The 21,848-nt window shown below is 35.3% G+C and overlaps 1 protein-coding gene across 2 annotated transcripts in view; it reads left to right on the top strand.

Moving 5' to 3' along the window:
• Rpgr (retinitis pigmentosa GTPase regulator) overlaps positions 1 to 15,994 on the top strand; it is a 56,418-nt gene extending 40,424 nt beyond the window's left edge. For both annotated transcript variants that reach the window (XM_071606852.1, XM_071606851.1), the window contains exons 14-17: positions 1,816 to 1,995; positions 3,571 to 3,628; positions 6,836 to 6,927; positions 15,493 to 15,994. In XM_071606852.1, coding sequence (XP_071462953.1) covers positions 1,816 to 1,995; positions 3,571 to 3,628; positions 6,836 to 6,927; positions 15,493 to 15,696 — 534 coding nt within the window. In that variant the 3' untranslated portion in view covers positions 15,697 to 15,994. The remainder of the gene's footprint in view (positions 1 to 1,815; positions 1,996 to 3,570; positions 3,629 to 6,835; positions 6,928 to 15,492) is intronic.
• Positions 15,995 to 21,848: the final 5,854 nt, after the last annotated feature.

Raw genomic sequence — 21,848 nt, 5'->3', positions numbered from 1 at the left:
AAAATATGCAATGTAGATTTTTTAATGTCCTGGTATTTAAAAATACAGGTAATTGAACCCAGGTCCTCACATATGCTAGGCAAGCACTCTACCACTGAGCTACACCCCGAGCCCTGTAATTATATTCTTATACAAACTGAAACTTATAAGGAATGTTGGCTTTCTTGATAATCTCCATCAGAAATATTTTTTTAAATGTTACCTGGAACCACACCAAAGACTTCAGCTTATTGTGCTGTGTCTGAACCAAGAGGTCAAGGCCCACTTGCTTCTTTACTGATGTCCTAACATAAGACACATACTTGACCATTTCAGACTACCTTACATGCCTTATATGGTTCTAGTGCCAAGAATGTGCTTAAACTTCACCCTTTCTTTTTATAAAATGACAGTATTCTGCCAATCTCTCCTAAATTGTTTCAGTTTGAAGGTAAAGTGCTTTCTGTGATTTAAACTAGTTGTCCAGATGTGTATAGAATAATTTAAATGTGCTTAGTAAGCTCAAAGTCTTACAATTGATGTAATTTTTAGTGAACAATGTCATTTTCTAATAGCTTTCTCAAATTTTAGAAAATGATGCAGTTCCAAAAGTTTTATTATTATAGATTTTCTTAGTTAATGAGTAAGATTGTAATTCATTATAACAGATGCTGTGTTTTGCTTATTTTTAAATAAGGTAAAACTCCAAATCCCTTTTTATAATAGTATGCTCTTATCCTATGATGACATTAATACCTTAGTTAACAAGCCTGATTGGAGTTGACCCAGGTGCTAGATTAGCCGGACTCTCCAGGTGAGGATTATTCTGGGAACACTGCTCACTGACCCTCCCTCTGTGAGATGGGGGTGGAGGCATGGGGGGCATAGCCTGGAATTCTATTTCTCAGGAGCACTGTTATTTCTAGTTAGCCTTTCATTTATATATATTTATGAATATATCTATTTATCACCCATTACCCTTTGATCTAGTAGCCTTGCTTCTTATTCCCTTTCAAAGTGAAGTTGTCCCTGATAATGTTAACTACCCACAATGTGTATATGGCTAGGCATAATATACCATATAATACACTTAGAGGGAAAGCATGCAGAAAAAAAGTTTTAGAAGTCTTTGGTAAGTGGTATCTACCTCATGGTTAACCCTACCTAACCTGTTCAGTATAGAACAAAGACTAAAATTAATATTTTATGTCTTTTCTTAATATCATTATATGATTTATTAACCATCTGTTTGATCCTTGCACTGGGTGTTTTATAATTTGGATTGGGTGAATAGTAGCCAGATAAACCAAATTCTGTCTCCAGTTGGGTTTCCCTTTGTTTTTAATAACCAAGAGCAAAGCATTTAAACTATGTCCTTTTATCTTTTTGCCTGAAATGTAAATAGTTATACTTGCCTCTCTTATGGAATATCAGTGAATTGGACCACTGGAGGAATTCTAAATCCCTATGTCTTAGAAAATGAACATAATAATGTTATGCTGCTATAGTAAATAAAAAGCTTTTTAACTTCTCAAGTTTAAAAGCACTCTGGAGACAGTTAAGAAAATGAATTTCATTTTTTCCCATTTTAACCTTGCCATAGGTACTAATAGAATTTTGGGAATCTTAGTAATTGAAATAGAGAAGCATGCATAAAATACAGTAACTTGATATTCATCATGGATTATACAGTATTTTATTTTTTCAGCTTCTGTATGTGATTTTATTTGCTACATGTTCTTTTAGGTGGTATGAATTATTTATGACAGCTGTATCAAATCTCTAATTTTTAAAAAAGAAATTCTTACTCTTCTCTGATGATCAATTTTGTCACAGAATGAGGAATCTTCAGAAACTGAAACAGAATCAGAAGACATTAATAAGGATATTAATGACAAATATCTGACGGAAGAAAAGAAATCTGTAGGAAGTGATGAGAGTATTTCTGCAGATGACCATGGTGAAACAGAGAAGTTGAACAGTATCCATGACAGCCCAGCTGCAGTTGATACAGAGGTATGATGATGGATGCTTAAGTCCTGAGATCATGCCAAAGAGAAGCATGGGGGTCCTCTGGTCCCTGCAGGGAAGATTACAGTTTCCTTTGGGAACAGAAATAGTTCTGTGAATAACTTCATTTATGTGCCAGGAAAAGGCTTTGGCTAGTTTATGAGTCAAGCAAACATCTAGAGCATATTTGCATTCTGTTCCCTACATGAGTGGAAATAAATTTGTATGGGCCACAATAGTACATTGTTGGGAAGTGAACCAAAAAGTTGGGCACCCAGTCTGAAATGCAAAGTTAGGAGTCTCGTGCTGGTGGCAGAAATGGGAGATAAATATATATATATATATATATATATATATATATATATATACACACACATACATACATATATATATACATATATACACACACACACACACACACACACACACGTATATGTATATAGGCAAAGAAAGTTGGTCACAGCAGTATCTGAGGTTGCGATCAGTTCTTCCTTAGATGCACTCTAGACAAAAGTATATGTAGGAGAAATAAGAGGGAGAATCACTGAGGAAACAAAGACTATCCTGAAAGTGGAACTAGAAATTCCAAAAATATAATCTGCATTTGGTGGTTTTGTCTGAGAATGACCTTGCTAGGAGACAGTTGGTAAGTTTGAAATCATTTGCTTTGCTAACAGTACTGTGGATTCATTTCAGAGGCACAGAATTCTGAAACCCAAAACTAAATGACATTGTATTAATTCATTTGCGCTTTTGGGACTCTCATGAAGAACATGAGTTAGTCTTGCCTATAGCTGAAACACTCTCATCCTTGCTCTGTACCCAAGGTCTTCTCTCTTATTTAAATTCATTCCCTTTTAGGCCTCTGCCTGTCTCCCTTTTCCCTAATGTAGACAACTACTGAATCATATCTGTCCTTTATTTGAATGTGTAGTTGTGAAACATGCCTTGTTTTATATGCATGTACTTTTAACTTAACAAAATATCACTGTTCTACAGAGGTCATTCTCTTCACTGGTTCCTTCTTTTTCTAAGACTCCTTCCTCACACTGAGGAAAAAAAAATGTTCTAGCAGTTATTTGTTTTCTTTCAGAAGGGGAAAATGATTCTGTTCATAGAGAACATTTATGAGTTCAAGTTAGGATGGTCCCTAAAAGTTTTTAATGTAGAATCATTAAACACCAATTTGACATTTTAAAGTATTAAGACAAGTCATATACCAATTGGTATTCCTGAATCTTCTTTGAGAATTCTTTAATTGTATAGCATATATATTATATGTATGTAATGTATATAATATATATGCTATATAATTATATATAATATATAGTATGATATATGTAGGTATGATATATATAAATATATATCCATATATATGTATATCATACAGTTATGAGCTAGGAGGATATTAGCAGTTAACATCTAAAACGCCCCATTTTACAAGAGCCCAGTAAAGTTAAGTGATTGTCACACATTTAAGTCATTATAAAGGCTTGCTCTAGAACCCTGCTTTAAAACTAAGACTAAGTTTTCTACCACCACATAAATGTTTTTTGTCATATGTTTCTTTGTTATTTATAGGAGAAAAAAGTCAACCTAGAGGAACGGGCCATTCGTGAATACAATGAAAATCCAAAAGGTATGAGCATACTTCACTTCAAAAGCATAATTTTAAAAAATCTAGATACATAACATACATACATATGAACATGTATGTGTGTGTGTGTTTGCGCATGCACCATGATTGAGTACTATAATACATACATTCCTTTTTTAAAATTTTTTTTTCAGTTGTAGTTGGACACATGCCTTTATTTTACTAATTTTTATGAGGACCAAACTCAGTACCTCGCACGTGCTAGACAAGCGCTCTACCACTGAGCCAAAACCCCAGCCCCTGCTTTTTATATTTCTGTCAGAGGACCCTCATAGCAAGTTATGAAATATGTAACACACCCTTATCTGTTCTCATTTATAACTACCACAGCTCTTTCATATGCAGATATTCACTGTACTCGTGTGTATTCATGTGTCAGTGTTCAGGGATTTAGGACAGCTTTTTTTACTCCCTATTTTTTTCCAACTCAATCAGTATTATTAAGTTGAGATTTTGCCCCAAATCCCAGTTTATATCTATGGTGAGCACTGTGGATCTCTTTACCCATGTTATGTTGGCCAAGAGTCCCTGTGGCCATTCAGTTATTCCGCCCGGGGTCCAGACCTGAGTCTCTGACCTTTCATGAGCATTGAAAAGAAGTCCTTTCCCAAGCCAGGCTATTGGCATTAGAGAACAGGTGCCACAGAATAGAGCAGATTGTCACCGCCCTCAAGACCTACATTTTCTAGACCCACAATTCACAATAGCAAGACTGTGGAACCAACCTAGATGCCCTTCAATAGACGAATGGATAAAAAAAATGTGGCATTTATACACAATGGAGTATTACTCTGCATTAAAAAATGACAAAATCATAGAATTTGCAGGGAAATGGATGGCATTAGAGCAGATTATGCTAAGTGAAGCTAACCAATCCCTAAAAAACAAATGCCAAATGTCTTCTTTGATATAAGGAGAGTAACTAAGAATAGAGTAGGGACGAAGAGCAGGAGAAGAAGATTAACATTAAACAGGGATGAGAGGTGGGAGGGAAAGGGAGAGAGAAGGGAAATTGCATGGAAATGGAAGGAGACCCTCAGGGTTATACAAAAGTACATACAAGAGGAAGTGAGGGGAAAGGGAAAAATAATACAAGGGGGAGAAATGAATGACAGTAGAGGGGGCAGAGAGAGAAGAGGGGAGGGGAGGGGAGGGGAGGGGAGGGGGATAGTAGAGGATAGGAAAGGCAGCAGAACACAACAGACACTAGTATGGCAATATGTAAATCAATGGATGTGTAACTGATGTGATTCTGCAATCTGTATATGGGGTAAAAATGGGAGTTCATAACCCACTTGAATCAAAGTGTGAAATATGATATATCAAGAAATTTGTAATGTTTTGAACAACCAACAATAAAAAATTTTTAAAAAAAAGAAATTGGAGATGGTATAGAGCAGAAGATTTTAGCTTTAGCCTTTAACTGTGAAGCATGTTGTAATTAATATTTTACTGATAGTAGTGAAATATTGTATCAGTATGGTACTTTAAAAAATATCAGAGCAGGGCTGGAGATATGGTTCAGTGGCAGAGGATATGCTTAGGCTGGGCAAGGCCCTGGGTTTGATCCCCAGCACCTGAAAAAAAAAATCCAGGATTATTCTCACTTCTGATAAAGGTATCATGCTTTTTTTTTCTCCAGTAGAAAAAACAAACATTACATCTTGCCCTATTTTCTACAAAACCTCAAATTATCCCTCAGTATTAAGGTACCAATAATAATGAAGAACACTGGAAATCATTGTGAATCATTGTAGTTTCCTCCTTTTAAGTGAGAAACATGCACAGATTTATGGTAGGAATAAAAAGCAAAATATATATAAGTAGTTTATAATTGTGAAGGATGCAACATACACTTATATTAATAATATTATCAAAACAATGTGATGAAAGAAATCTTCATTAATGCTATTTGTATTACTGGTACTTTTTTTAAAAAAAAATTCAACAGATCCAACATTAAAATAATAAAATTATCTAAGCTTGTTCTTTTAGCATACTACTTCCTTGCCCTGTTATTATATGTGGAGAAATGTGTTGAAAATAACTTTTCTAGCTTTTTAAATAAAGTTTAAAAATTAGACTAAAAAAAAAAAAAGACCTACATTTTCTAGACCCAAATCATCTGTGATTTTGCTTCATGGTCCCTACATTATGTTTTAATACCTCTACACCAGGGTGTGATTTTAATCATGTTCTCATTAAATATAACTGTGCATGGGCTGGGGATGTGGGTCAGTGGTAGAGTGCTTGCATAGTATGCTCAAGGCCCTGGATGCCATCCCCAGTATCACAATTAGTCAATCAGTTAAAAAAAAAAAAAAAAAAAAAAACCTGTCCGTAATACTGCCTATCTGATCTAAACTTAAGCAAGGGAAGGAATAGGGTTTTTTTAATCCTTTTGTCCTTCTAACTTCTACAAAAAGAGTAGTAAGTTTTAGAATATTTTAAGCAAAATGTTAAAGTATTTATCACCTCTTAAATATTTTTAGCATATAGCCAATAGTGTCAAAAAGAAATTAAGCCAGGCGCAGTGGTGCATGCCTGTAATCCTGGCGGCTCAGGAAGCTGAGGCAGGAGGATCACTAGTTCAACGTCAGTCTCAGCAAAAGTGAGGCGCTAAAGTCTTTAAATTAAAAAAAAAAAAAAAAAATAGGGCTGGGGATGTGTTTCAGTGGTCGAGTGCCCCTGAGTTCAATCCCTGTTATCCTCCCAAAAAAGAAAAGAAATTAAATATAAGCTGTAAGAAGTCTATAATGTTAAAATATTAGCATGCTTTATAAGTGTACTTTAAAGATTGTTATTCAACCACATAATATGTGGATTAATTTGAAAATTTGAAACACCCTAAAATAACACGTCCATTTGAGTACAAAGAATCTAAATATAACTAGGCTAAGTTTTAAAAAGTGATTTATGTTTTTACAGAAGTCTTCTCTAACTTTTTCTATTACCTTTGTGACTATATTTAGATACAGATCACTGAAACATTTCAATACTGGTCAGGTCATTCTGGGCATTTAACCTTAACTCACCTTTTTAGGAACTACAACTATATAGACATTGTCCAGTGGTGAGCTGTTTTTTATATTACCCTATAAGTCAAGGTCAATAGAGTTTGCTGAAGTAAACAGCTTTTTTCTTTTCCTCATCAGTTGGAACAATATTTTTAACTGTATTCAATTGTAGGATGGGTGTATGATCGTGCAAAGAGCAGTTCTTCAGAAGCTTCGGAAGTTAGTGAATCAACACCAAATAAGGATACTAAAAAAACCAAAAAGGTGAGTGAAATGAATTTTCCATTGTAGTGTTAAGACCCAAGTATCAAATTGCCCCTTTTGCTTTTCATATGGTGATCCACAACATTTAATTTTTTTTTAACTGTAGTTGGACACAATATATCTTTATTTATTTATTTATTTTTATGTGGTGCTGAGGATCGAACCCAGGGCCTCACACATGCTAGGCAAGTGCTCTACCACTGAGCCACAATCCCAGCCCCCCCTTAACTATCTTAATATAAGTTTTTATGTCCCAAAAATATGTGAAGAATTTCAGGTTGATGTTTTACATATTAATAAAATATCTTTCCTTTAGTTAGCATTTGCTTGATAGATCTTCTTTCCACCTTTTACTTGTGTTTTAGATACCTTGTAAATGACCTATACAGCTGGATTTTGTCTTTGAAATTTTTGACATGCCTACCTAAAATCTAAAACTAATCGGAGTTCCTATCTTTTTTCTGAAAGATAGGATCTTAGAATAGTTTTCTTTCCTATCACCTCTTCCTTCCCATTTTACAAGTTGTCATATCATACCCTGTTTTAATTTTTTTCATTTCACAAATCAAGTTATTATTTGTCTTCTCTACTACTTGGCTTTACTCACCATTTCTTTTTTCATCTCCAATGTCCTTTCTGGCACCCTTATTATTCTTCCTGAAGAAATCCTTTGGAAGTTGTTGTCATAGGTGTCTCTTGGTAGTTCATACTTTGAGTTTCTGTTCATTTGAAAACATCTTTATTTTACCATAGTTCTTGAATGATAGAATGACTAGTTGGCAGTTATTTTTCCTTAGTGTTTGCTTCCATTGTTAAGAATATTGCTTTAATGTAATTGCTGATAACTTTGTATGTAGTCTGTCATTTCATTGGCTGCTTTTTAAAAAAAAAATCACTTTTTAGTTGTAGTTGGACACAATACCTTTATTTTTAATTTATTTATTTTTATGTGGTGCTGAGGATCGAACCCAGGCCCTTGCACCTGTAAGGCAGGTGCTCTACCTCTGAGCCACAACCCCAGCCCCTCCCTGGCTGCTTTTTTAGATTCTTTGATATATTTCAGTTCACAATGAGTTACCTAGGTGTAATTTTTTTTTTATTTTAACTTTCTTGAAATTTTTATTACTCTTAACTCTGAGAATTTATAACATTTTTCATAGTTTTTAAAATTCTCATCCATTATATATTTGATTCTTTCCTCTCTTCCTCTTCAAACTCTGATATAAAACTTTTCATTCTGTTATTCATGTCTTTTATGGTTTGTTTAGGGTTTTTTTGTTTTGTTTTGGGGGGTACTGGGGAATTGAACCCAGGGCTTCCCTCATACTAGACATGCATTCAACCACTGAGCTACATTCTTTTTTTTTTTCTTTCTTTTTTTTTTTAATTTTTTATTGTTGGCTGTTCAAAACATTACATAGTTCTTGATATATCATATTTCACAATTTGATTCAAGTGGGTTATGAGCTCCCATTTTTACCCCATATACAGATTGCAGAATCACATCAGTTACACATCCATTGATTTACATATTGCCATACTAGTGTCTGTTGTATTCTGCTGTCTTTCCTATCCTCTACTATCCCCCCTCCCCTCCCCTCCCCTCCCCTCTTCTCTCTCTGCCCCCTCTACTGACATTCGTTTGTCCCCCTTGTATTATTTTTCCCCTTCCCCTCACTTCCTCTTGTATGTACTTTTGTATAACTCTGAGGGTCTCCTTCCATTTCCATGCATTTTCCCTTCTCTCTCCCTTTCCCTCCCACCTCTCATCCCTGTTTAATGTTAATCTTCTTCTCATGCTCTTCGACCCTACTCTGTTCTTAGTTACTCTCCTTATATCAAAGAAGACATTTGGCATTTGTTTTTTAGGGATTGGCTAGCTTCACTTAGCATAATCTGCTCTAATGCCATCCATTTTCCTGTAAATTCTATGATTTTGTCATTTTTTAATGCAGAGTAATACTCCATTGTGTATAAATGCCACATTTTTTTTATCCATTCATCCATTGAAGGGCATCTAGGTTGGTTCCACAGTCTAGCTATTGTGAATTGTGCTGCTATGAACATCGATGTAGCAGTGTCCCTGTAGCATGCTCTTTTTAGGTCTTTAGGGAATAGACCGAGAAGGGGAATAGCTGGGTCAAATGGTGGCTCCATTCCCAGCTTTCCAAGAAATCTCCATACTGCTTTCCAAATTGGCTGCACCAATTTGCAGTCCCACCAGCAATGTACAAGTGTACCCTTTTCCCCACATCCTCGCCAGCACTTGTTGTTGTTTGACTTCATAATGGCTGCCAATCTAACTGGAGTGAGATGGTATCTTAGGGTGGTTTTGATTTGCATTTCTCTGACTGCTAGAGATGGTGAGCATTTTTTCATGTACTTGTTGATTGATTGTATGTCCTCCTCTGAGAAGTGTCTGTTCAGGTCCTTGGCCCATTTGTTGATTGGGTTGTTTGTTCTCTTATTGTCTAATTTTTTGAGCTCTTTGTATACTCTGGATATTAGGGCTCTATCTGAAGTGTGAGGAGTAAAGATTTGTTCCCAGGATGTAGGCTCTCTATTTACCTCTCTTATTGTATCTTTTGCTGAGAAAAAACTTTTTAGTTTGAGTAAGTCCCATTTGTTGATTCTAGTTATTAACTTTTGTGCTATGGGTGTCCTATTGAGGAATTTGGAGCCCGACCCCACAGTATGTAGATCGTAGCCAACTTTTTCTTCTATCAGACGGCGTGTCTCTGATTTGATATCAAGCTCCTTGATCCATTTTGAATTAACTTTTGTGCATGGCGAGAGAAAGGGATTCAGTTTCATTTTGTTGCATATGGATTTCCAGTTTTCCCAGCACCATTTGTTGAAGATGCTATCCTTCCTCCATTGCATGCTTTTAGACCCTTTATCAAATATAAGATAGTTGTAGTTTTGTGGATTGGTTTCTGTGTCCTCTATTCTGTACCATTGGTCCACCCGCCTGTTTTGGTACCAGTACCATGCTGTTTTTGTTACTATTGCTCTGTAATATAGTTTGAAGTCTGGTATCGCTATACCGCCTGATTCACACTTCCTGCTTAGCATTGTTTTTGCTATTCTGGGTCTTTTATTTTTCCATATGAATTTCATGATTGCTTTCTCTATTTCTACAAGAAATGCCGTTGGGATTTTGATTGGCATTGCATTAAACCTATAGAGAACTTTTGGTAATATCGCCATTTTGATGATGTTAGTTCTGCCTATCCATGAACAGGGTATATTTTTCCATCTTCTAAGATCTTCTTCTATTTCTCTCTTTAGGGTTCTGTAGTTTTCATTGTATAAGTCTTTCACCTCTTTTGTTAGGTTGATTCCCAAGTATTTTATTTTTTTTGAAGATATTGTGAATGGAGTGGTTGTCCTCATTTCCATTTCAGAGGATTTGTCGCTGATATACAGGAATGCCTTTGATTTATGCGTGTTGATTTTATATCCTGCCACTTTGCTGAATTCATTTATTAGCTCTAATAGTTTCTTTGTAGACCCTTTTGGGTCTGCTAGGTATAGAATCATGTCATCTGCAAATAGTGATAATTTAAGTTCTTCTTTTCCTATTTTGATGCCTTTAATTTCTTTCATCTGTCTAATTGCTCTGGCCAGTGTTTCGAGAACTATGTTGAACAGAAGTGGAGAGAGAGGGCATCCCTGTCTTGTTCCAGATTTTAGAGGGAATGCCTTCAATTTTTCTCCATTCAGAATGATGCTAGCCTGAGGCTTAGCATAGATTGCTTTTACAATATTGAGGTATGTTCCTGTTATCCCTAGTTTTTCTAGAGTTTTGAACATAAAGGGATGCTGTACTTTGTCGAATGCTTTTTCCGCATCTATCGAGATGATCATATGGTTCTTATTTTTAAGTCTATTGATGTGGTGAATAACATTTATTGATTTCCGTATATTGAACCAGCCTTGCATCCCAGGGATGAATCCTACTTGATCATGGTGCACAATTTTTTTGATATGTTTTTGTATCCGAGTGGCCAGAATTTTATTGAGGATTTTTGCATCTAGGTTCATTAGAGATATTGGTCTGTAGTTTTCTTTCTTTGAAGTGTCTTTGTCTGGTTTAGGTATCAGGGTGATGTTGGCCTCGTAGAATGAATTTGGAAGTTCTCCCTCTTTTTCTATTTCCCGAAGTAGCTTGAAAAGTATTGGTATTAGTTCCTCTTTAAAGGTTTTGTAAAACTCTGCTGTATACCCATCTGGTCCTGGGCTTTTCTTAGTTGGTAGTCTTTTGATGGTTTCTTCTATTTCCTCAATTGATATTGGTCTGTTTAGGTTGTCTATATCCTCCTGACTCAATCTGGGCAGATCATATGACTTAAGAAATTTATCTATGCCTTCACTATCTTCTAATTTATTGGAGTATAAGGATTCAAAATAATTTTTGATTATCTTCTGTATTTCTGAAGTGTCTGTTGTGATATTGCCTCTTTCATCCCGTATGTTAGTGATTTGAGTTCTCTCTCTTCTTCTCTTCGCTAGCATGGCTAAGGGTCTGTCGATTTTGTTTATTTTTTCAAAGAACCAACTTTTAGTTTTGTCAATTTTTTCAATTGTTTCTTTTGTTTCGATTTCATTGATTTCAGCTCTGATTTTAATTATTTCTTGCCTTCTACTTCTTTTGCTGTTGTTTTGCTCTTCTTTTTCTAGGATTTTGAGATGAAGTATGAGATCATTTATTTGTTGGTTTTTTCTTTTTTTAAGGAATGAACTCCAAGCAATGAATTTTCCTCTTAGAACTGCTTTCAATGTGTCCCATAGATTCCGATATGTTGTGTCTGTGTTTTCATTAATCTCTAAGAATTTTTTAATTTCCTCCTTGATGTCTTCTATAACCCATTGATCATTCAGTAACCTATTGTTCATTCTCCAAGTGATGTATTCTTTTTCCTTCTTTCTTTTATCGTTGATTTTCAGTTCCATTCCATTATGATCAGATAGGATGCATGGTATTATCTCTACTCCTTTGTATTGTCTAAGAGTTTCCCTGTGACATAATATATGATCTATTTTTGAGAAGGATCCATGTGATGCTGAGAAAAAAGTGTAACTGCTTGATGTTGGGTGGTATATTCTATATATGTCAATTAAGTCTAGGTTATTAATTGTGTTATTGAGTTCTATAGTTTCCTTATTCAACTTTTGTTTGGAAGATCTGTCCAGTGGTGATAGAGGTGTGTTGAAGTCTCCCATGATTATTGTATGGTGGTCTATTAGACTCTTGAACTTGAGAAGAGTTTGTTTGATGAACATAGCTGCACCATTGTTTGGGGCATATATATTTATGATTGTTATGTCTTGTTGGTGTATGGTTCCCTTGAGCAGTATGTAGTGTCCCTCTTTATCCCTTTTGATTAACTTTGGCTTAAAATCTATTTTATTTGATATGAGTATGGATACTCCTGCTTGTTTCCGCAGTCCATATGAGTGATATGATTTTTCCCAACCTTTCACCTTCAGCCTATGTATGTCTTTTCCTATCAAATGCGTCTCCTGTAGGCAGCATATTGTTGGGTCTTGTCTTGTGATCCATTCTACTAGCCTGTGTCTCTTGATTGGTGAGTTTAAGCCATTAACATTTAGGGTTATTATTGAGATATGGGTTGTTCTTCCAGCCATATTTGTTTATTTATGTTACTAAACATGGTTTGTTTTCCACTTTGATTATTTTCCCCCCTTTAGTGTCCTACCTCCCACTGTTGGTTTTCATTGTTATTTTCCATTTCCTCTTCCTGTAATGTTTTGCCAAGGATGTTTTGAAGAGATGGTTTTCTAGCTGCAAATTCTTTTAACTTTTGTTTATCGTGGAAGGTTTTAATTTCATCTTCCATCCTGAAGCTTAATTTCGCTGGAAACACAATTCTTGGTTGGAACCCATTTTCTTTCAGTGTTTGAAATATGTTATTCCAGGATCTTCTAGCTTTCAGAGTCTGTGTTGAAAGATCAGCTGTTATCCTGATTGGCTTACCCCTAAATGTGATCTGCTTCCTTTCTCTTGTAGCTTTTAAAATTCTCTCCTTATTCTGTATGTTGGGCATCTTCATTATAATGTGTCTAGGTGTGGGTCTCTTATGATTTTGCACATTCGGCGTCCTGTAGGCTTCTAGGATTTGGGGTTCTGTCTCATTCTTCAAGTCTGGGAAGTTTTCTCGTATTATTTCATTGAATAGATTGCTCATTCCTTTGGTTTGAAACTCTGTTCCTTCCTGTATCCCAATGACTCTTAAATTTGGTCTCTTGATGTTATCCCATATTTCTTGGATGTTCTGCTCATGGTTTCTTAACAGTCTTGCTGAGCTGTCTATGTTCTTTTCAAGTTGAAATACTTTATCTTCATTGTCTGATGTTCTGTCTTCTAAGTGTTCTACTCTGCTGGTAGTATTCACTGAGCTACATTCTTAGCCCTTGTCCATATCTTTCAATGTCAGTTTCATATTTTCTATATCTAAGTGATATTCTGGGTAATTTCAGGGTTATTATTGATTCCATAGTTTCTCTTACCAATCTTATATTAAAAATTAGCATCTTGTTTTGTGCTTTAAATAATTTAAGCGTACTGTTTCTTAATTCCAATGTCATTCATCCTTAAGATTGAAATTTGTTTGTTGCTTTGGCTGACTTGCTAGTGATGACTTATTTCCATATGTGTTTTGGAATTTGGATTATAAGTTCATGTTTAATCAGGTTTTGTGGAAATCCTATAAAAGTCAGATTAAAGTGAGTCTATCCATAGAGAATGTTTATTAGTCTGTTCTGAAGCACCTAAGGGTTAAGGGTCACTCACTCACACTGGTAATATGAACCTCAAACTTACCTCAACCAAACATTTTTCTTCTTCACTCAAATGCCAGGCCAAAAGAGACATTTTGTTATCCCCCAATGTTTGTGGCCTTATGTTAAAGACATAGTCCTTAGAGGACACCCACATTATTTAGGGGTCTCAGCTCCAATTTCCCACATTTTGTGAGATTAAAACCCGAGCAAGAGTCTATTATGAGATCAAACTATGTCAATACTCACCTCTGAGGCTTTTTGAAGCTCCTTCCTTATTTTTTCATCCACAGGGGATTTCCTTTAATTTTTTTCAGAGATTACTCACACATTATAAAACTCTACTTTTTATACTTAGCATTTCTTGGTATTTAGTGGTGGCAGAATTTTTCAAGATGTGTATTCTTCCAATGTAGCAAAAATAGAAATGCCTCCAAATGCCTCCATTTTCATTCATAGACCCTAAACTTTGGGGGTTACAAGTTTTCACGTTAGTTCTCCTATTTTTAAAGATAAAGGTTTAGCTACTATTATTGTCACCATTTTGGCTTCTGAAAGAGACAAGTTTTCATCTGTTTATTTCCTCTTTTTCTGAAAGAGACAAGTTTTCATCTGTTTATTTCCTCTTTTTCGGGTTTTGGCATATTGTCAGAACCATTATTTGTATTGTAACTCTTTAATAATGCTATTATCTTTCTCTCTGGCTAAATCTTCAAAGGGCCTAAATTAGATGAATTATGTCATCATCTTGCTTGATCACTACTGTATGTAGGCCTGTTGGCCACTCCCTTCTTGTATTTTCTTCCCCTGATTTCCAAGCTGCCTCATTTTCCCAGTTTTGCTCCTACAAACCTCCATCCTCAATGTTGGCTCCTCTCCCTCAGCTTGCCTCTCATATTTTGCTCCTCTTCAGTCTCTTTTATTAATATTTTCTTTTCTGCATACCACGAATCCCTAGGTTACTGAATTTTATCAGTATTCTGCATATGTACAGCCCTGGCCTCGCCTAAGCAGCATCTCTATATTCCTACTGCCTATTCAGTCCCACAGGGTGCAGACTGCTATTATTTGGCAGCACTAACATTTTGCCAAAAGATCTGATCCACAGGAATAGGGAAATATATCTTCCTTCACCACCACATTACAATAGAAATTCAATGTAACTGTGATATACTGGCAGTGGAAGAAATGCCCCCCAAACAACCCATCCTGGTTAAGTTTAAATATTATAATAAATGATATCCTTGTTTTCCTCTTTTTTTCCTCTTATAATGCAACAAAATGAAATATTAAATATGTCCTTTGAAGAAAAATGATAATATATTACCAAGATGCTAATGTTGTTAGATGTTAAATCCTGAAACGTCTTGCTTTAGAGTGGAATCCGGACCGCAATTTGGTAAAAGAGAAAAGACAGATGGATGCTAAGAACATACCATTATACATGTACAGCTCCATAAAGGTGTGAGAAAATCATGTTTGTACTTGTTAAAAATTATACCCCTAGCCAGGTGCCATGGCTCTGCCTGTAATTTCAGCTACTTGAGAAGCTGATCACAAGTTCAAGACCAGCCTGGGAAATTTACTGAGACCATGTCTGAAAATAAAACAAAAACAAAAAAACAAAAAACCAAGGCTTGGGGGATGTAGCTCAGTGGTTCAATCCCAGTCAGTACCACACACACAAAAAATGATACCCCTCAATACTAAGTGAACAGTTGACTTACTGAAATGAAATATCTTGTTGTGTGTCTTTTCCAGATTTTCCTCTTTAAGCGGATGTCATTGACAGGTCAGAAAATTACGCAGAATAATAGTGAGCCACTCCCAGAGATAAAACCAATAGGAGATCAAATAGCTTTACAAAGCAATAAGAAAGATGCAAACCAGAACCACATGGGACAAAACCTTCAGGATACTTCACCAACTATGGAGGCAAAGTCAAAATCCTGTACAATACTATAAATATACATTTATGTTTTCATGATCACTGAGCACATTCATAATTTATACTTGAAAAAATGGTATGACTTCTGAAGGAAATTTTCTGATAAAAGACTTTTAAAAATATAAGTTAATATGTTTGGACCTGTTTAAATAGTACGACCAGTTTTGATATTTATTTATGCTAATTTTTAACAGCAGTTTCAAAATATGTACATCTCAAACTCTTAAAAAAAGTGTTGTGGCCTTAACTGTTCAGTGTTTCATAAAACAATATATTTTTATATGTGAAAACTGAATTGATATTTCATAATTTTTACTAAACAGGTTTACATCTTTATAATTTCATAAGACAAATGTTTGCAATCTTATGACACTAACAGTTTTAATGTATTTGCACTTTTAAAAAACTGAAACAAAATTGTAATGATTTATTTTAATAAACTTTGGTCGGTTCTGCTGTGAAAATGGATGAGTATGAATAAAATTTGGAGGTACATGGAGTTCTCTATTGATCAAATTGGAAGCAAAACATCTAATTTTTTAAATATTGAAAGACACAAAATATCTTTACCCCTGAGTAAAGAAAACATTAATGCAACTGTGTTAACATATTTCTGGAGAAACTACTAAGTGTTGAAATTTCTTTGCTTCTCATTCCTTTCTTTAGGGAGGTGATTGAACACCTTTAAAACATTATAGATTATGTGGTGTGATCTGGAGCATTTGACCCTGCCACAGACTATTAGCTTAAAAGACCCAAACATAGGCAGGCTTGCTCATTTCCAATGTCTCTAGCATTGACAGTGGTAATCAAATTTGGTTCAGTGACACAGTGCACTGCCACAAGGATGGGAAGGATAAAGATTTTATGTTTATTCTGATAGAAATATTGCTTTCCTTTCTCACAGGTGCTACTTACTTAATGGCTCAAGCCACCTTCATTTTCCCCATGTAGCTTGTGAATAAAACACTTTACTCTTCAATCACATTAATCGTTGCCCCATTTAAACAAAGAACAAAACTCTTGTGTTTCATGCACAAGGATTGTAAGAATGTTAATCCAGAGTAGTTATGATTTTTAAATCTCAAAGTCTTCTGTGTGAATATTACATTTAGTAGAATTCTAGTTTTATTGAAAGTAAATGCAATTTTAAAACTCTGGCTATTTACTAGTACAATATTGCAAAAAATACCCAGACAAACTATAAGAGCCAAGTAGAAGTACAGCTCACAAATGGTACTAAGACATACCATTTGTAGTGCACAATTCTAACATAACCCTAAGGTTCCTACTTGCTGGTGCCACATGCCCTTGAATTATCCTTTTCCTTGGAATATGGATGGGACCATTGAATACAATTGGATGACACTCCCTTGGTCAGGTCACATCATATGGAAAGAGTGAAAGATTTTGAACACAAAAGTAAAATTCCTAGTTGATTAATTTTAAGTTAAAGAAAAAAATGCTGGGCTGGGGATGTGGCTCAAGTGGTAGCGTGCTTGCCTAGCATGCACAGGGCGCTGGGTTCCATCCTAAGCACCACATAAAAATAAAATAAAGATGTTGTATCTACCAAAAACTAAAAAATAAATATTAAAAATTCCCTCTACCTCCCCCTACCTCTCCCCCTCTCCCTCTCCTTCTCCCTCTTTTAAAAAAAGAAAAAAGTGTTGATCCAAGGTGGCCCTGACCTAAGTCAGGTGAGCCCCTTCACAAAAGAGACTCTAGAGTTCCAACATAAAAGTAGTCAGTCCTGAAGACATAGCTCAGTAGCAGAGTACTTGCCTAATGCACAAGGCCCTGTGTTTGATACCCAGTACTACAAATAAATAGGTAAAATGTAAGTAAAAATTAAGAGGAAAAGTTTATTTTAAAAAAGAGAAGTGAGCTGGGTGCAGTGGTGCACACTTGTGTCCCTAGTGGCTCAGTAGAGTGAGGCAGGAGGATCACAAGTTCAAAGCCAGCCTCAGCAGATTAGTGAGACCCTTTCTCAAAATTAAAAGAAAAAAAAAGATGTAGGCCAGTGGTAAGGAATCCTTTGGGTCCACAAATAAAAGAAGGAAAGAAATCAAGTAGCTGATTTCCAAGGAAAGAAACACTTGGAAGAGGTACATGAGAGAAACCTCACTGAACTGATAAAATAACCCTGCTCTATTGGAGGTTCCTAAAGTAATTTATATTTATAAGGTGGTTTTTTGAGAATCAACACTCAAGTGTCAGTTTTAATGGTGAGAGTAAGTGCTTTTACAAAAACTCATAAAAACATACCAACCATGTGCCCTTGGACTGTGAATGCTTATATTTCTTTTCTAAATTTTGTTTCCTATCTGGCTTTTACATTGAAGAAATACTACTTCCTATGTACTAGAATGTTATGCCAGAAACTAAGAAAATGGAAAGTCACAGTTATGTGGAAGAAAAATGAAGAATATGGGATATGATTTTAATGATCAGTTGGAGATAATAGGGAAATTTTAAAACCTAAGTTTCTTAATTAGATAGAAAGGAGATTAGTGAATATTAAACTTAAAACAAAAAAGTAAGCTAACATATTTGAGAATGCTTTAAAAGAAACATTGATTGAACTAAATATACTAATTTCAAAAATAAAAGTATTTGCCAGACATGGTGGCACACACCTATAATCTTAGTGACTGGGGGGACTGAGGCAGGAGGATTGCAAATTCAAAGCCAGCTTCAGCAACTTAGCAAGACCCTGTCTCAAAATAAAAAATAAGGAATGGGGATGTAGCTCAGTGTAAAGCACCCCTGGGTTCAATCCCCAGTACCAATCAATCAATCAATCAAATAAAACAAATTGCATTTACTGATTACCTTATAACTTTACAAAAAGTTAAATGAATTTTAATACCCAATCTATTCATATTTCTTATCTTTATGTATTCTTCTTTCCTCTCTATAAAGATGTTGCTTCAGACTTCCATTTTTTTTTTTTAATTTTACTTACCTATTTATTTATATGCAGTGCTAAGGATTAAACCCAGGGCCTCACATGCCAGGCAAGTGCTCTACCACTGAGCCACAACTCCAGCCCCAGACTTTCTTATTAATGTTAATTTGACCTGAAAATAGAGTCCATTGCTACGAAACTTGGGGGATCATTGACATTGTTCTTATATATTCAGGATCAATGTTAAATGGATATTAATTTTTAAAATATCAATAGTCGTAGGATTTTTAAGATCTTATAAAAGATCCTACAAATCCATGTTCAAACATGAAAGATAAAATAAAAAATTAACAGTCATGAAAGACCCTCCTATGTATGAAGAAGAAAATGTATAGTTTTGGGAGGGTGTTATATTAGTTTTCTGGTACTGCCTTAACAAGGACTGCAAACCGGGTAACTGGAAACAACAGGTACCTATTGTCTCACAGTTCAAGAGGCCAGAAGTCCAAGATCAGGGTGTTGGTGGAGCCATGCTCCCTCTGAAGGTACTAGGGAAGGATCTCCTCCAGGTCTCCTAACTGCTGACAGTCTTGTAGATACATCATTTCAATCTTTTGTCTTCACATGGGGGGGGGGGTCTCCCTATGTCTCTCCATATTGTCTTCTATGTGTATCTCTATACATATTTCCCTTTTAAAAAATATTTAATTTTTAGTTGTAGTTGGACACAATATCTTTATTTCACTTATTTATTTTTATGTGGTGCTGAGGATCGAACCCAGGGTCTCGCACGTGCAAGGCAAGTGCTCTACCGCTGAGCCACAACCTCAGCCTATATATTTCGCTTTTATATAACACCTGTCATATTAGAATTGAACCCACTATAGTTACCTCATTTTAACTTAATTACCTCTGTAAAGACTCTGTTTCTAAATAAGATCACTTTCTGAATTAATTATTGGGGGTGAAGACTTCAGCAAATCTTTTTTGGGGGATGCAGTTCAACCCATAATAGTGCTTCAAGTTGAGAATTCCTGGTCATACAAAATAAACCTCAGTTGTTTATAGTTTAAATGCTTTAAATTCTTACTATTGCTTTCCTAAAATACAGAGCCTCTTGCTAAATCCTGGATCTTTAATGATACATCTCTAATAGAGATACACTGTGTTGTTGAAACTTGCATTTAATGTGTCACCAGTTACACCAATCAAAGCAGGAATTATAGTGAGGTCACTTTTATTGGGATTCCAAACATAGTGAGCAAGTATTGAAAGTTATATGATTACCAAATAAATTGACCCAGTTAGGGTTTTAGAGTTGGATGGGGATTTATTTCTTAGAAATTTCTGCACCACACTTTTAAGGTTTAAAAAGTATTCCTCTAAAGCATTTACCATATGGTTCATTACAGTATAGTTTTACCCTTAGGCTATTATAAATCCATAGAGGGAAAACAAAGTCTTTCCATGAGCAGGAGAGGCTCTGTCTCTTCCAACTGAAGCAGTGAATACCATCAAAAGGGAAAAGTTTGTCCAGCTAGTTTTATAATCATTGGGGCTGGCAATAAGAATGAGAACCCAAGTTCTTGTCAGACCTCTGCCCACAGGAGAATGGAATGACAATAGAACTAGAGACAAGACTCGCGATAATTACTTTGGGACAGAGCCAGACTGATTTCCTTTATTATACTCATCAACTTAAGAGTTTTTCATCCCACTTTGATTTTGTGAGGCTATCAAAAGTTGAAAATGCTTCCATATTTAAAAATCCCTTTTTCCAGGACACATAGTTTAAAGATTTTTCATGTGAAGAGTTGAAGGAATGTAGCAAAGATATTTCTGCTGGAAGAAGCTACAATAAAGAGAGAACAGGCTCAATTCTTTAAAAGCTTTGAGTATGTACTTAGATAGACTTTAAAATGTGCTTTACTTTTTTAAAAATAAAGAATAAGAAATCGGCAGGCTGGGGATGTAGCTAAGTGGTAGATTGCTTGCCTAGTATGTGCAAGGCCCTGAGTTGAATCCCCAGTACTGAAAATAAATAAGAAGTCAGTAAGTGACAAGTTCATGGGCAGCCTCAGCAACTTACCAAGACCCTGTCTCAAAATAAAAAGGACCGGGGATGTAGCTCATTACTAATTATGGAAAACATCAGGAAACATTATCCTAACCTTGAAATAATTTACAAAAACTACAGCAGGAAAACTTACCTGACCAGGGCAAGCTGCATTCCCATTAGTTTCAATGGCTTCCATTTTCATCTGGTATGGATAATTTGTTTATTATAATAGATGAGATGTCTTGAGGGGTGCAGGTTTGGGGGGTTTACCGGGGATTCAACCCACGGGTGCTCTACCACTGAGCTACATCTCCAGTCCTTTTAATGTTTTATTTTGAGAGTGTTGCTAAGTTGCAGAGGCTGGCCTCAAACTTGCAATCCTGCCTCAGCCTCCCTAATTGCTGGGATTACATGTAAGTGCCAATATGCCCAGCTTAGATGAGATATTTTTAGTAGCAATGGACTAGAAAACTGTCTCTAACTTTAAGGAATGTGTAAGTGATAATAAGATACCTTATTTTTACTTAAGAAAAATTTTATATTTTTCAGTAGTAAACTACTTTTAAGGATTTTATAGGATTTTTCCTGTGGCCTGAAAGTTATTACAACAGAAAAAAATTCTGGTATATTTTTAGTCTACAGTTATTTAAAAATCGTTGAAATTCCATGCATAGGAATTTCCAACTTGCCATTACATTTATATTGATTTGTTATTATAATATTTAATTCACTACATATAGCAATTTAAAATCATGACAATTATAAAAAAGTTTAAACCAGTTTGGGAAAACTTTAAGCTTCACATAGATGTTTAAGTTGATTTCCTCAGTAATTATTAGATAATATAAGATTTATAAATTAAAGCTAGAGCCAAGTATGGTGGCACACACTATAATCCCAGCAACTTGGGAGGCTGAGACAGGAGGATTACAAGTTTGGGCCCAGGCTCAGCAACTTAAGTTGTGAGGCTCTAAGCAACTTAGTGAGACCTTGCCTCTAAATAAAAAAAATAAGAAGGGCTGGGGATGTGGCTCAGTGGTAAAGTGCCCCTACGGTTCAGTTCCCAGTTCCAAAAAAGAAAAAGATAAGACATTAAAGCTAGAAAAATTACTCTGTAAAAAATATTTATTAAAATTGATCCATTGTGGGGCTGGGGTTGTAGCTCAGTAGTAGAGATATCAGATTTTAAGAAAAGGACA

Source organism: Marmota flaviventris, chromosome X, assembly GCF_047511675.1.
Source record: "Marmota flaviventris isolate mMarFla1 chromosome X, mMarFla1.hap1, whole genome shotgun sequence".
Taxonomy (NCBI): Eukaryota; Metazoa; Chordata; class Mammalia; order Rodentia; family Sciuridae; genus Marmota; species Marmota flaviventris.
This window is presented reverse-complemented; position numbering and strand designations above follow the sequence as displayed.